The sequence below is a fragment of the Anguilla rostrata genome, chromosome 8 (genome assembly GCF_018555375.3).
Source record: "Anguilla rostrata isolate EN2019 chromosome 8, ASM1855537v3, whole genome shotgun sequence".
Taxonomy (NCBI): Eukaryota; Metazoa; Chordata; class Actinopteri; order Anguilliformes; family Anguillidae; genus Anguilla; species Anguilla rostrata.
Genome location: NC_057940.1, coordinates 26,220,918 through 26,237,031, shown reverse-complemented (window position 1 = coordinate 26,237,031; position 16,114 = coordinate 26,220,918). Strand labels below are relative to the sequence as shown.

The following is a 16,114-nucleotide window of genomic DNA, read 5'->3' as shown; positions in this document are numbered from 1 at the left end:
CCTTTCCTTTTATTTCCAGATTTTAAAGGTACAATTTAAAATAAAGAATACAGCTAAAATATCATTGTGCTATGTGCCAGAGAGCAAGATTAGTTGTATAATAATGCATGCATCCATCCATCCATTATCATTATCGTGGTCAGGGTCACAGGGGTGCTGGAGACTATCCCAGCATGCATTGGGTGAGAGGCAGGAATACACCCTGGGCAAGTCGCCAGGCCATTGTAGGTTGTGTAATAATGTCTTTAGATATTCAAAGAAATAGATATTCATGACATAGATGAGGTACACTATCACTATAATCTCATAAGCGTGCAGGTGAAATCTTCAACCCAGTAAAGTATAAAATAAGTTTATCAGTTGTACATTATGTTTTTGTTTTTCTTTTTGCTAGTACCCTATATAATTATTGAAATATAACTGTGTCAGGGCTGAGTAAAAGAAACAATAAAAAATACTGTGATTTTCTGCGACTCTGGAGTCTGAAACGGGGTCAGTGTCTCTGCTTAGTATGCTGTAGCTGCGTCTGTGCGCTTTAATGCTCAGCCGTCCTGTCCTGGCTGTCTATATGCAGACAGTGACATGGAGAGACAGCTCTCACCTCCTCTCTCTTCTCCTGCCTTCTCCCTCCACCTCTGGGTCCCCGCGCCAGGTGGCCGTCTTGGGAATAAAATGCCCCCCCCCCCCAACCTCCTGTGTTCTCCCCTCCCCCCGGCGCGAGCTCTTGGGCTGGGTCCGTCTCTGAAAGGCTCCTCCGAACGGCGATAAATAATTCAATGTGAGCGGCGCTGCGTACGAACGAGCCCCGCGACGGGCGGCGGATCGCAGCCTCGCTCTCGGACGCTCGGGTGTGACAGCTGCGCCAGAGAGCGCTGGGGAGCAGCCAGCGCCGCACACACGCGCGCACACACACACACATACACACGCGCCGCGCGCATACGCATGCGTGCGCGCGAGTGCAGGCACTCACACAGGCACACTCGCACGCGCGCACACTCAGACACATGCAGCAACCCGGGACTGCCCTCTCTCTCTGCGTCTCCCTCTATCTCTCTCTCTCTTCTCCTTTTAACTGAGCTCGTTCTCTCTTGTCAGGGGAGCAGCATCGTCCACCGCCGGTCGCTGCGAAGTCGCTGTTGGATTTTGGGTCTTTTTCTTTTGCCTGAGAGAGGCGCCCGAAGTTTGAGAAGCCGCGCCGCCTCCCTCTCCAGACCCTCGCCCCCCTCCCCCCCTCAAAGGAAGGATGCCTGAAGCGGGGCCGAGGCGGGTGCCCAGGTGGCCAGGGGTGCCCCACCTGGCTGCCCTGTGCCTGCTCGTGTGCCTGGTGGCGGACTGCGGGGCCAGGAGGGCCCCAAAAATTCCCCGCTGCCCTGCCTCCTGCTCCTGCACCAAAGACAGCGCCTTCTGTGTGGACACCAAGGCCATTCCTAAAAGCTTCCCTCCTGGGATCATCTCCCTGTGAGTATAGTCCTGGATACTGTCTCTTTGTCTGTCTATCTGTCTGTGGATCTCTTACCCATTTGTACTCTTCAGTTGTGCATGCCTTGCTTAAAGAAAGCCTGAGAAACATCCATTCTCTGAGAACACTGCATTACATGACAGAGAAGGAATGATCAGTGATGTCACACACTTAGCTAATGATGATCTCAGCTTTAGTAGGCAGCTGTTCAGGAGTCTTTCAGTCCATTCTTTAAGGATGTGATGTGAGAAACAGTGCTAAAAAGTATATTTGTTATAGCCGCAATCTTATGACATTTAATGCATCAACATAATGTAATGCGGTGTCCTTCTGTTTGTCTGCCAAGAGATACAGCATGATGAATAGCTGAAACAACTCATTTGCATTGATGTGACTGCTGAAATTCTGGTTGTTCTGCACTAACCCGTCCATTTAATTGCACGCTGTGTAATTTATCCAGCTTCAGCTTCAGTAGGGGCTCCTCAGCTGTGGTTGTTGGAGTGTCCTGTTGGTTTCATTAAAACCAGCTATGTTTCTGTGAGGGTGTAAAACAGCAGGCTGGGGGGCCTGGAGATGAGACTCTGGAGAACAAAATGATGGTACATTGGTTGTAAACAAGATGTTTTACTGCTATTTCTCCTGATTTGGACAAGCACAGTATGTTTTCTGTGTAACCAAACACAAAAACACAGAACTACATTAACTAGTTTGAAGACTTGCATACTTCACATTTGTATTTGAAAATTCAAATTAGAGGTTTGATGAGCCTCTCCTTCACTGTCTGGAGAGCAGGCAAAAGAAAAGTGCTTATTCACAGCTGCAGACCTATGATGACCAATACCAACAGTACAGGCACAGATAAAACCTGATTCAGTGCCAGTCCAGCTCTTCACCAAAGATTCAATGTGTGCATTACAGTTAAATAATCATTTACATCTCTATTCTGAATTGCCTTTTAAATATTTTATAAATGAACGTCTTTGGGTAATATTCTATGGTCGGAATGTGTGTGTGGGTGTGTGTGTGAGGGAGAGAGAGAGAGAGAGAGAGAGAGAGAGAGAGCGAGAGAGAGAGAGAAATATCAATAAAACAAAGCGAGCACCTTCACTGTTCTCTGGGTGATTTGACTGAAGAGGTTGGGGGGACAAGCTGTGGAATGGAAATAAGAGTGTGAGGGACTGCCTCTCTGCGGCTTTGTTCTGCTGCCTCTCTCTCTCCAGGTCCGTGGGATTACTTCAGCCAGCCTGTAATAAGACTGCATTGATTGCAAGGGGCCAAGGGGACTTCAAGCCACAATCCTTGGAAAGACACTGGCCTGGATTCAATCAACGCCTGTCCTTCACTTTGACACGCTGATAAACTAAAGTGTTACTTATGTTCTTCACAGACGCAGTTTAGCAGGTTCGTTTTGGTGATTGCTGAATTTTGGTGACTGCCAAATTGTGTTTGTGAAGAAAAAAATAAAGCAACACTTGAAATTAATCGCAGGTCAAAGTTAAGGATGAATGTTGAATCCAGGCTGCTGTTTTGCTGATCAGACCTAAAGCATGGATTGGTGCAAATAGACGTGTTTTTAGATTAAGATGCCATCCTTAAACTTCAGTGAACCATAAGGCATTTATGTAAGTTGTATCCCAGAAGACCCCATTTCTTTTTAATTCATGGTGGATCTTTTGGGGATCTTTCCTCATTGCAGTGGGAATCAACCTGTGGATATGATCATTAGAGTTAACATAAACAGAAGATAATTCAAGGTGGAACTGTCCTGGTTTCAGAATGGGGAAGTTGTGAATGTTTGGAAAAAGGGGATGCTTCCTGTCCCAGTTTAAACCCATCAAACCTTTCTAACAAATTGAAGCTGTCAGAAAGGTTCAATCCAAGTGCAGCAGGCAATTACTTAAGAGATGACGTGCTGACTCAACACACAGATTGCATTCTGGGTATTGATATTGAGGGCGATTCTTAGAAGCCTGCATCAAAGTGGCACAGCACTGCCATAAAGACCTCCTAATGTCCCCTTCTGACGCAAGAATGACCCTGTATTTTAGACCAGAGGGACATCTAACAGATGTTGTTCCAAGCGGACGTGCCAACAACAGCACTCTGCCTGCTTTTGTAATGCCCGGTGAGGCTCAACCCATTTTAGGATTAAGGATTCGCAATTAATATAATTAGCTCAATGATCGTCAGCCACAGCTGTGGACTTGACACATGTCCTTTGTGTAAACATTTCACTGTAGTCAAAAATAGGACTGCACTTGCTGTGTTACATTTGTTTAGAAATGCATAAAAAAAAAATCACCTGTCCAGTGGATAGTTGCTGGCTGATCAATTAGATCTAGTTAGATCACACAATGCATCCCAAAAAATAGCCACGTCTTAAACTGGTATTAGACACAGACATAACTTTGCTTTTGTAAATGTACAATTTAATTTTTCAGGTGTCTACTCAGTTCTGCATCATATGCAAATCTTTTTTGTTATTTTTCTCATTTCCAATAGCTTCACTCTTTGGAGTTTGGTATTATCGGCAAACTGAACTATTTTATTTCTTGTGTCTTTATCAAAGTCTTTTAGATAACAATCTATGCTGCCTGTTCTACCTTCGCCACTTCATCTTGCAATTTCTATTTAATATGGGTTGCTCTGGTCTTTTCAAAGTATTTTTAAAATCCAAATATATCTTAACATTATTTAGGTCCAAACTGCAGGTTTAAAAAAGGTTTAAATGGTTTCCCTCTGTCAGTGCAATTCTGGCTATCCCTTAAGATACCCTTTTCTCCTTTTTTGACACTTCATATTGCATCCCTAAATATAGGTCCAAAATATTTCACAAGAAACAACAATAATAACCTGATTTTTGGATTCCTGGATCAGTGTGATCAATAATCTTCCTAATCTACCTACAAACAGTCCAGGGTGTATTCCTGCCTCTCGCCCAATGAACGCTGGGTTCGGCTCCAGCACCCACCGCGACCCTGCTCAGGATAAGCGGGTATAGATAATGGATGGATTGATGGATGGATTTGTTTTATTCTCAAATACATGACATTTCTAAATTTAAATGAAGAATCTTTTTTAATTATTTAAATATGTATTGCTTCCAAGTCTGGAATGCAGCCATTTAACCTGTTTGAAATGATAATCATTTTAAATGCAAATAGCTGGATAATCATAAATAATTAATAAGACATTCATTATTTTTATTCATTATTCTGCCAGACCCCTCTAACCACTGCATTGGAGAATCAGAAAATATGTTGTATCAAGTTAATAGTAATGAAGAAACATGAGTGCTATATTCTGGAGTCAGTAGGTACCAGAGAGACAAGATGCACTATGATGGTGGTAACAATGATGATGATGGTGATGATGATGAGTATATGATGACGGCAGTCATGAGCATAAGAAGGATAGGGATGATGGTGACGAGGAGGAAATGAACGACAAGGATCATCTAAATGATGGTCAAGATAGTGATGTAGATACAGTGTCAATGCTGGTGAAAAGTCATGATGATGATGTATGAAGAGGATGATGATAAAAAATGTAGGAATGATAATAACGCTGATGTGGATGAGAATAAAGAGAATTACAATGTTAATAATGCTTATGATGAAGCTAATGAGAAGGAGGATAAAAATCATGCTGGTGGTGGTTGCGATGATGATGATAATGATGATGGTGAAGATGATATAACCTTGAACAAACAGGGAATTTGTTGTGGTCTCCCCTGCAGGACGATGGTGAATGCGGCGTTCACAGAGATCCCAGAAGGAGCCTTCTCTCACCTTCACCTTCTGCAGTTTCTGTGAGTACACTCTCCTGCCCTCAATTCCCATTGCTCCACATTCACAGAGAGGCAGCAAGTCTTTGCGAATGTGATGTCGGGATTTTCTTCATATCAATTCAGTGCGACAAAGCGATGGTTCCCTTTAGTCGCCACCAGCCAGATGACCTTTCTGAATCCATTTTGAGGATTGCAACAGAAACTGTGCATACGTTGACAGCTTCAATCTTGTGAATTGTTCAGCCTCGTCATCGAAACCTACTGCAGTTAGCTGCCCCCCCCTCCCCAGGTCCTTTGAGAGATGGTTATCAGCAGCAAGCACCATTCCTGTGATGAGACTGGTGCTCTGTGTCAGTGTCCATGTCAGTGTCAGTGTCAGAACTGATGACAGAGGCCCTTCAGTATTGGCCTGGTAAACAATAGGACAACTGTGCCAGCTAATTTCACAGGCTATGGGTGCATGTGTGTGACCTTATGGTTCTCTACTCTGTTCTCATCTGAAAATTTTGGCAATTTCCCAATGTATAAGGTCACAATCAAATGTTAAGACCACAGAAAACAAAAGGGCTATGGACATTGAAAATATTTTTAAAATATTAAACCATTTGATCGTTATTTGGGGCTAATGTACATAATAAAAGAAACATAAACCTATGGATGAAATATCTGTCCTGCGTTCATAATATCTTGAATATTCATAATTATCAGAACTATCGGAACAGTTGGGTTTAAACAGTTTACAGGTGAGTTTTCATGAGTTTTTAAGGCATAACTCTAAGGCATCTCTGATGAGGTACAACTGAGCTGTTTTCTCTCCTTCCCCAATACAATTTCTGTGGCACCGATATTGCACAGTCCACTGAGACCACAGATCACTGTTCAGCACTGATTACTATGCAATAGCATTATGTACCCAAATTTATGAGAGCACTTCCAGTAGGTTTATCGTACAATTGTGATTTGCGCTGAAAAGCATGCCCATTATCAGTTATCACTCCTGTCATGGGTTTAAAGCCCCTTGTGCTTCAAGGCTGAAAATGAATGCATGATGAATAAATTACTGGCCCAGAAGGAGGACTTCACATGCTTTATAGCAACCGCAGTGCTCTTTTTCAATTTTAACAGCCTAAAGACCTTTGTTATTATATCTTGTTTATGACTATGATGATGATGATGATGATTACAGTGATGATGACGATGATGATTATTATTATTTTTATTATTTTTATTATTTTTATTATTTTTATTATTTTTATTATTATTATTATTATTATTATTATTAGTCCTGGTAGTTGAAGTAGACACACTAGTATTAGATGTAGTGGTACTTTAGCCTACTTGTTATAGCAAATGCACCATCAAACAAAATCTAGAGTGTGATGAGTAAAAAGCATGCAAGAATGAAATAAATCCAGAACCTGGCATGCTTTAATAGAAAATAAATCAAAACACAAGCATTTTCACACAGTTCAATTTTAAAGCAAGCAGATCTGCAAGGGGGGAGATGCTGCACTCGACGGGAGAAATCACAGATAGTTAGAAATACAGAAGTGAACTAAATTGAAGAATGTAATGGGGTGTGAAAAGAGGCAGAAGAAGCTAGCCGGGGAAAGGCAGAGGCTTTTCTGTGTAAATGGGGACGTCTTCATTCTCCTGTTTGAAAAAAAGGAAAGCAGAGGAGTGCATTAAACAACTCACATATTCCACGCAAGACGTGCCCGGCTCCCTGTTCCCTGGTGTGTAGTTTTGCAGCACATTTCTTCTGTATGGATGTATGAATCTCTTTCTCTCTCTTTTTCCTCTCTCTCTCTCTTTCTTTCTCTCCCCCCATCTCTCTCTCTCTCTCTCTTTCACTCTCTCTCTCTCTCTCTCTCTCTAGCCTGCTAAACTCCAACACCTTCACTCTGATAGCTGATGATGCATTCGCCGGTCTCGCCCATCTGCAGTACCTGTAAGTGTCTGATCCCATTCAAACCCTGCAAAATCGTGCATGCGCTGCACGTGTAAATACACATTGCAGTGCGTTTTACAGTTTGTGTTCATGTAAAATAGACTGATGCCAACCTGTTGTATATCTATGGTGAAAATGTTGTATCAAATATGGTCTAAGATATTTTAGCATTTTAAAATTTTCACTGCACACGGAGCACATATCATAGTCTTCAGTGTTGTTGACAATATTGCTTGAAAATTCAAATTAGATAAAGGTCATTATCTTGAATTATTTTAATATTTAATACTGAATACATGTCTGTGAAACACCCAAAAGCACCCCATTTTTAATTCTCCCAGCGTACCCTCTCTACCAAGGGAAGATGAATGGGCTATTATGCTAATTGATGGGCATGGGGAAATATTAAATTGCTGACGGTCTCAGGCTTGCCTGTCTCTGCGTGCCAGAGGGGCACAGAAGCAGTGCATTAAGTTCCATAAAGAGATTGTGTGGATCTGGCCGCGGCCCAGTTCTAGGCTTCGGTGGTGCCAGCAGCCCCGGGCGACTCCCCTTTGTGAATATTAATGAGCCCGGATTTTCACATCCAGCGCGATGCCTGGCGCGTGAGGATGCAGCCTGGGTATTAACAAGCTCGCGACCGTTCCGCTGGTGCACGCGCTCAGTACCAGGATGGGCTGAACCAGCGGTGTGGACTGCCCGCTGGAAACACACTTAGAACGTAGAGCCGAACCAACGGTGTCCTGTCTCGTAGCTTCCGCAGGGACACAGTCGGATAGTGAGTTGTTCTGTTGATTTGTGCTGGGGTCAATTGATTTGTTTTTTTGTTCAAATTCTCCAATAAGTATTTCCTGTTGGTTATCATGTTTGGTGATGTGATTTTTATAGCATGTTGCATCATCCTGTTGGTATATTTTGAGAAGCAGGTCTGCTTTATTGCTGAAGTTATTTGGGATGGCTTGTTGATGTTTCTGTCCTATAGTGTAGAATTAAATCTACCACCTCTCGAGGCATGAAGACATCTCTAGGGTTCTGGTGGTCTAAATCCAGCTATGGACTGCTGAACATTGAACCAAGGGTAGCCGTAAACTTTCTATTTAGACATTCGCTGTGCCATCGACATCACGTCAGCTCTTTAATTGTACAGCCTCAATAATGGATGATAGCAGCAGGAGGAAAGCGATGGGCTGATGTGCTGACCAGCCACTTTTGCCATCAACAGGTTTCACCGAGACATATCAATCGGTTGCTTTAATGCAGTGAACGACTAGCGTGCTTTTCACAGTTCAAAATGACAGATTTCTACTCCCTCTCTTTCTTAGCTAACATTCAAGGTCAGAACTGCTGGTACAGTATCCCTTCCTTCGTGGCTCCCATCAAAGCTATTTAAAATTCAGGTGGTGGTGTACTCTGATGCCATGAATCCCGCTTAATGTCTGCAGATGATGATCAACTGAGGGGAAAGCTTTTAAATGGAAATAAATAAATAATAAATAAACAAGGAATAAATACAGACATCATTAAACTAAAATGTTTAACAAGACAAATGTTACTTTTTAAATGAGGGGTGTAGGATGTATGTGCTTGGTAAGCCAATCTATTAAAATGCTCTTAATTGAATTATGCTCCTCTGCTGACCCATAGCAGTGTCACTAAGAGGTGGAAGCATTTCCTTGAATGTGCACTGTGAATGCCAATGCAAGAGAAGATGCTGCAAGTGATGGAGGACCGTGTGTTTGATCGATCCATTTCTCTTGGGGCTGTCGGCAGCTCATCAATCAATTAAGCTGTTTGGTGACTGGTCCACCTTGTCAAAGACAGGTGCTGTGCGTGCATTCTCACAGAGCTCCAATATATCTTCTGCTCAGGCCTGATAAGATAAGATTTTAATGAAGTGATCCTTTTGAATTATGCTTTAGCTCATATATTTGCCATAAGTACGTCCTGTGTGCTGACACGCTCTCTCCTTCTCCCTTTATATTTCAGGCTTATATATTTGCCATAAGAATGTCTTGTGTGCTGACGCTCTCTCCTTCTCCCTTTATATTTCAGGTTCATAGAAAACAATGACATTCAGGCCCTGTCCAAGCACACTTTCCGGGGACTCAAAGCACTGACTCACCTGTGTGTACCCCCTTTCCTCCTTTAGTACTGGCAGACTTGGTTTTAGAGAATTCTGATAAGTGTTTACTCGCATTAAGCTCTCTAGCTATTAGGCATCCTTTGAATATGCTGGACCTAACTCAGTAAATTAAACCTGCTGTTTATGAGTGGAAAATAAAAAGTGAAGGAAGGTCTAGCATGCTTTTAATTACTTTAGGGTCATCAAGTACAACAATAGTAAACATTCTCTGCCTATATATGTGACATCTAGCAAAATATGCTTTGAAGGTATTGCTTTCATGGCAGTTAGTCACCGATTTTGCCTTAGGACACATGCTTGATATGAAAATATACAAGTTCATTGCTGTAATATGTGAAACCGATGTCCCAAATATGTGCAGCGGCACTTTACCTAATCTGTGCTGTAAGAACATTTTCCAGCACACGCTTCTGAATGGAACTGCACTGCACTGGGAAGACTCATTTTAGGTGTAACGTATACAGCAGCGGATGACTCCTGAGGAGTCAAATTGAGTTGCTGAGGATTCAAACAGCCAAATAGAAAGCACTTAGAAAATGTTTGGAGGAAGTTGTGCAGATAGTTGCATCCAGTCGTTGAAAGCTTTAGAAATCCCATGACTACATCACAACTCAGATCCTTTAGCTCAGGATAATCTACTTAACAAAGATGTTCATCCCAGTGGGAGTAGAGGTCTGATTTTTCAGGCCTGTCTGTTTTGGTCTGAGCAACAATGGTTTGTGTTGGCCAGGGAATGTGTGCATGGATGTTGGGATTTAATCCTGGTCTTCTCCACTTGCAGATCCTTGTCCAATAACAACCTGCAGGTCCTTCCTAGAGACCTCTTCAAACACCTGGACATACTGACAGACCTGTAAGCATGCATCCCTCTGTATACATTATGTGTTGCCTTGAATCTTCACTGAAGGCCTGTCCTATTTATAAACAGCATGTTGGCAAGTAAACTGCATGGTGTGGATGAATTCTTAGCAGTGCTGATGGCACACATGAGTGATAATCCTCTGTTCATCATCCTGAAGTTTAATTGCCTGTTTTGATAAGGCTTTTGGTAAGGGTGTCTCTGGAGACAGTGGCTGAGACCCCCCCGGTTCTGTCCTGTGGGTTTCTAGAGATCTGCGGGGAAACACTTTCCGTTGCGACTGTAAGATCAAGTGGCTGGTGGACTGGATAGAGAAGACGAACACCTCAGTGCCAGCCATCTACTGTTCCAGCCCCTTCGAGTTTCAGGGCAGGCGTGTCCATGACCTCAGCCCACGCGACTTCAACTGCATCAGCGCAGGTCTCTTGGGGAATGCAGTGGGAAAGTGACTATTTTGGGGGTGTGAATATGTATGAAGTTTTGTATTCGTGACTGGACAGTTCTCCTCTCTTTTGTATCCCACTAGACTTTGCAGTTTATGAGACCTTCCCCTTCCAGTCAGTGTCCGTGGAGTCCTACGAATTCAACGATGACCAGTTTGCGGTCTTCGCCCAGCCAGACACAGGGATTTGCACGCTGTTCGTCTGGGACCACGTGGAGATGGTCTTCAGGAAGTACCATAACATCACATGTGAGTCTTCATGTCAAACAAGACCAGATCAAAAGCTAGTATATAGCTGGACCTAACACACATGATCTGGCCGACTAATGGTGTAACTTCATCACTCACTCAGTCACTCACTCAGTCACAGACATTTGCGTTTGTAGGGCTGGCCCCGCTGTTGCGGTCCAGCCAAAAATAGCTTATTTCTTTCACTGATTTCTCCAGAGCAGTATTTTTTAAATGAGTAAGGTCTATCTTCTCCATGTACATATTTTATGGTCAGCAAGTTTTGGTGTTATGAAGGAAAGTTTCGTGATGTGATCAATAAATAGTATTATGGCAAGAAAGATGCTTGACACTGTTATCACAACACCACTGCTACCACATACCTTTTTCATAAGCCCTCCCAAAGTCCTGTGACCATTATCATGCATGATAGCTTACATGCAATCAGATAGCTATAAAAGCACGGGCTTCATCTTTCATTTTTACCTACAAGACAGGGAAAATCTATTTATTTTTTCTTTGTTCTGAAACCAGAAAACATCCTGGTGTTTTAGATTGTACTTTAGGGAAAATACAGTCCTACGCCCAAACTCTAAATCATCTTTGCTGGTCATGGCTGGTAAAATGCCCGTATAATCTTTTTCTGTCTAGAGTAGATGTAGTCTTTTTCAAACTAATGGACTGGAAGTTAGGCTGAGGGTGGGGGGAAGGTCAAGGTTTCCAGGCTGTATCACAGAGGGGCTGGTGAAGAGAGATAAGAGAAATGAAGAGAACCAATCACCCGCTGTGTACACCCATCAATCACACAAGGGCTGCAGAAGAGCTCTGAAACTGAGTACACTTGTCAGGGACAGAAAATGTCTGCAGCCATACAGAAGACCACTGTCACCAATATCCATAATTCAAATATCTTCACAAGCGTAGCACAAGCAAGTGAAGATACACATGCCTTTCCCTACCACTTTCTCTTAAAATTATATTAAAACGTCTGTTCTATGAAAAAGGCACATCAATACTTTAAGTGAGAAACACAGCGCACTGTATACTGGTCTTCTAATTCACACATTTACAAATGGAACTTTTGCCTGCTCATGAGTTCTGGGGATGATGATGACGATGATGATGATGATGTTGCTGACTATGCTGATGCTGATATATGTCTTTCTCAGCTCGTTCAGCCATCTACTGCAAGCCTGTGGTGATTAATAACACTCTGTACATGGTAGTGGCTCAACTCTTTGGTGGATCCCACATCTACAAGTGAGTTCCCACTGCTTTCACTTGTGCCATACAAAAAGCACAGTTGATAGTTCAGTATGTATTCCTTGTACATGTGTTCATCTGACAAATTAGAAAAAAGGGGTTGCAGTTGTTTAGTCAGTCTGTGAAATCATGGTATCTGATGGAACTTAGCCAATGACCACTAACTCCATTGGCCCACACTTGGCAGGTGGGAAGAAGACCCTCAGCGATTTGTTAAGATCCAGGATATAGACACTACTCGTGTCCGCAAGCCCAACTTTGTGGAGACCTTCCAGCTGGAGGGTGACTGGTATTTTGCAGTGGCTGACAGCTCCAAAGCTGGCTCCACCAGCCTATACCGCTGGAACAGCAATGGCTTCTACTCCCATCAGTCCCTCCATCCTTGGCACCGCGACACCCACGTGGAGTTCCTGGAGGTGGACGGTAAGCCCCGCCTCATCCTCTCCAGCGCCTCCCAGCCCCCTGTTGTCTTCCAGTGGAACCGCAGCCAGCGGCAGTTCGCCTTCCACTCCCAAATCTCAGACATGGCGGACGTGCAAATGGTAAAGCACTTCCGAGTGCGCAAGGTGGTCTACTTGTGTCTCACACGCTTCATTGGGGACTCTAAAATCATGCGCTGGGAGGGCCAGCGGTTCGTGGAGGTTCAGACGCTGCCCTCTCGCGGCTCCATGGCCGTATACCCCTTCACCGTGGGCACCCGCCAGTATCTCATCCTGGGAAGCGACTTCTCGTTCTCCCGCGTGTACCTGTGGGATGACCTCACCCAGAAGTTCCAGCCTTTCCAAGAGCTCAACATGCGGGCCCCACGAGCCTTCAGCCTGGTCTCCATTGACAACAAAGACATCCTACTGACTGCCAGCTTCAAAGGCAACACCCTGGCCTATCAGCACCTGTTGGTAGACCTCAGTGCCAAGTAAACCTTTCACTCCACAGAGCAGAGAGTTGGGGTGGGAGGCCTACTGTCTCGGTGTTGGAGGAACTAGGTCAGTGTTGTAATAATTAAATCCATTTGGGTGTTGGTTTGTTTATCTGTTAACTATGTTTCAGCAACATAAGAAGATCAATTTAATCCAACTATATTCTTTTTTCCCAACATGCCTGATAGAAAACAAACAACAATGGTCTGTAGTTTTCATTTCATACATGTCAACAATGTCATGTATGTAATCCCATCAAAGTAATGCTATGACTGTGAAAGGTCAAATAACATATCCAAAGGCACTATAACATGTAATATTTTATTTTATAGAGAATCAATGGAATCTTCATTTTAATGTATTATTAATATTAAATTAACTTTCTCTTCTTGTAAAGAAACATATTTAGGAAAAATTACAAAGAGAGAACTTCTTTTTCAAATCACAGAGAGAATTTGTTGATAGTGTTAGTACTGCTTTAGACTCCTTTAATTGCTAGTGATTGACCAGTGATATTATAAAAGGTATCAACCAAATTTAAACCTTGAATTACACTGAGCTGAATATATATAAAGAGACAACACGAAGAGGAAATTCTTCATAGATAAAAACATGCTGAAGTACTGAATGTCCAATCACTTTTTATACTTAATATTCTTCAATTATATAATGAAAGCATGCCAAACTATTGACCTATTTTCTGCTGCAGTAGACTGTTAAAAATAGGCTGTAGAAGTCCGTCACTATGCTCATGGACCTCTTATATAAAATGACTATAACACCTCCTTAAAAAATAATTAATTATTATGACTGATAAACAGAAATATAGTTTGATCTGCATATATTAAATTCACAAAGTTTACTTTTCAGAAATATGAACTCTTGGTTTACAAGCCATATTAATAGTGCTTGCTCATTCTTATACACATACAGGGAGAAAAAAGCAATATTTTACCTTGTGTTTAATTTTTTGTTTTACAATTTTTTTTTCAGAAGATCAATTGATTTTATGACTTATTTTTTTAGAGTCATCTCCTCCTTAATCATTTCCGCTGATGACTGTAAAGCTATAAAAGAGTTTTGCAGCTTTTCCTAAAATGCTTTTGAGCCTCAGACCTCAAAGATTTTGATATAAAAGTACATTCTGTTCATTTAATACTTGGAGCTACGAGCATGTGTTTGCTTGTTTCCAGCAGTAATAACTATCCTCTCTTCACAGAAACATGTAATCTAAGTGCAAAGAAATTTAACCCTTGCGATGAATAACAATTTTTAAGGCTTTGTGATTTTTTTCTCAAAAATTCGCACCACAATTTTATTCATCCAAGCTGAAATGATTGAAAAATTTTGTGAACATAATGAAAAGAAAAATTGTCTTGTGCTTGCTCTACAAGGAGCCAAACCAATACTTTTAGTGAACTTCCACCGAAGGAACACACATGTGAAACTGCTTAATAATCTTTACTAATTTTATATGTGTCCTTGGGTAACAGGACATCTGTAATTGTTGCTTAGTGATAATGTTGGTTAATATTGTTCTGTATCACAAGCATAATATAATTCACTACAATGAATGTATGCAATAAATCCACATACTTATATTACATCAGCAGCATAGTTTTTGCACATCAAATGTGAAGAATTAATAGTCTATTTGTTCAGTAGCAATAATTTCAAGTTAATTTTACTGTTCAGGAGATTAACTGTCTGTAATAAATGCTGTGAATTGCATGGTGAGTTATGTTGTTTCCTCTGTAGACGAACTGTTGTGTTGGGTTTAAATGTGTGATATGTGTTTCTAGTTGTCATTGATTATCCATCATTCCACACATCTGCATTTTCTAAGAGCAGAGAGATATACAGACCGAATGATTGTATTGGAATATGAGCATGCCATTTTAAAATTAGGCTTGAAGAATACATTAAAACAGAGCTATATGACTATAAGACTTTAGAACTGTACTGTGTATACACTGTAAGCTAGATACAGTATGTATTGGTACAAATTTATGAAAAACCAACTACATAAAAACATCCCTATCACAATGTCACAATTAAAACACTGGAAAACTTTGTCTACTCCTTCTAAAAAAAAAAATATATATATATATATATATATATACTGTAGATATGTATGAGTGTAACTCTTTGTTTGAGTACTGATTGCACGGAACTATAATATATATAAGTTTGTCTCTACAATTGTGTTCGATGACAAGGCAAGAGTAATGAATATTTGCTTTGAATGTTCATCTGCAAAGTAGCCTGTTGTCACGGCTTGTGCTTTCTGGTGTGCAACTGAAAACATACCAAGTAATGTTGCTATGGTGACTAATAAATATATGCTTTATCTATCCAGCTGTTTCTCTGTACTAAATTGTAACTTGCCATGAGATCACTGATTTTCCGTCCATGAGATATTCAGTATAGTAACACAATATTTCTCATTTTGAGCAGGGACTAGATTATTATACAGCATGCTTTGTACTTCAGAATGCTAAGTCTTAAAATGAGGATCAGTTGTCAATTTGTTTGTTCTTAGTTGTCTCCATAGCAGACACTGCACTTTACAGGATTTTTTCCCCTGTAAAATAAAATAAAAAAATAAAAATAATTAATTAACAGCCCAGCTACGTCGCTGTCATTTATGTTTAAGTGACGGATATCCAATATCCCATCCAATATCCTATCATGGTGCCACTTTCTGGGAGTAAGCAGCACTCCCTCGTGGGATCATCTCGTTCACCGAGTGCCCACTGTATGGTGACAGGCATACGCAAATCGAGTAGGCTGCGAAAGCTCCACAAACAAGCAAAATGAAAGCTATACAAATAGAAATGTAAATTAACGGAATGAAAAAGAATGACATCCCCACAAAGAAATGTCTATTTGCTACTACTTCTGTTTTGCGATTGCTTTTTGATTTTCGTTCGAATAAGCCACATATGGATGCAATACAAATGAGCACAATGGTCAATTGAATCTTGCACGTGCAATTTCAATTTGTCAAAAAGGCTTTATTTGTTCGACTGGTAATCATTTACACTTGCGAGGTTTTTCTA

General features: G+C 41.5%; 1 protein-coding gene across 1 annotated transcript; it reads left to right on the top strand.

The window, feature by feature from the left end:
• The first annotated feature begins 820 nt into the window (after positions 1 to 820).
• On the top strand, positions 821 to 15,406 carry lgi3 (leucine-rich repeat LGI family, member 3). Its single transcript, XM_064347366.1, has 9 exons — positions 821 to 1,458; positions 5,199 to 5,270; positions 7,129 to 7,200; positions 9,253 to 9,324; positions 10,125 to 10,196; positions 10,453 to 10,622; positions 10,729 to 10,893; positions 12,042 to 12,132; positions 12,323 to 15,406. Exons 1-9 carry the CDS (start codon positions 1,244 to 1,246, stop codon positions 13,050 to 13,052), a joined length of 1,659 nt encoding a protein of 552 aa, XP_064203436.1. The 5' UTR covers positions 821 to 1,243; the 3' UTR covers positions 13,053 to 15,406.
• Positions 15,407 to 16,114: the final 708 nt, after the last annotated feature.

What these genes read in the sequence shown, in the direction of transcription:
- lgi3 (XM_064347366.1), top strand. Translation starts at nt 1,244, where the DNA reads ATGCCTGAAGCGGGGCCGAGGCGGGTGCCCAGGTGGCCAGGGGTGCCC. An exon ending in CTTCACCTTCTGCAGTTTCT is followed by an intron (nt 5,271 to 7,128) that starts GTGAGTACACTC and finishes CTCTCTCTCTAG; the next exon opens with CCTGCTAAACTCCAACACCT. An exon ending in GAAGTACCATAACATCACAT is followed by an intron (nt 10,894 to 12,041) that starts GTGAGTCTTCAT and finishes TGTCTTTCTCAG; the next exon opens with CTCGTTCAGCCATCTACTGC.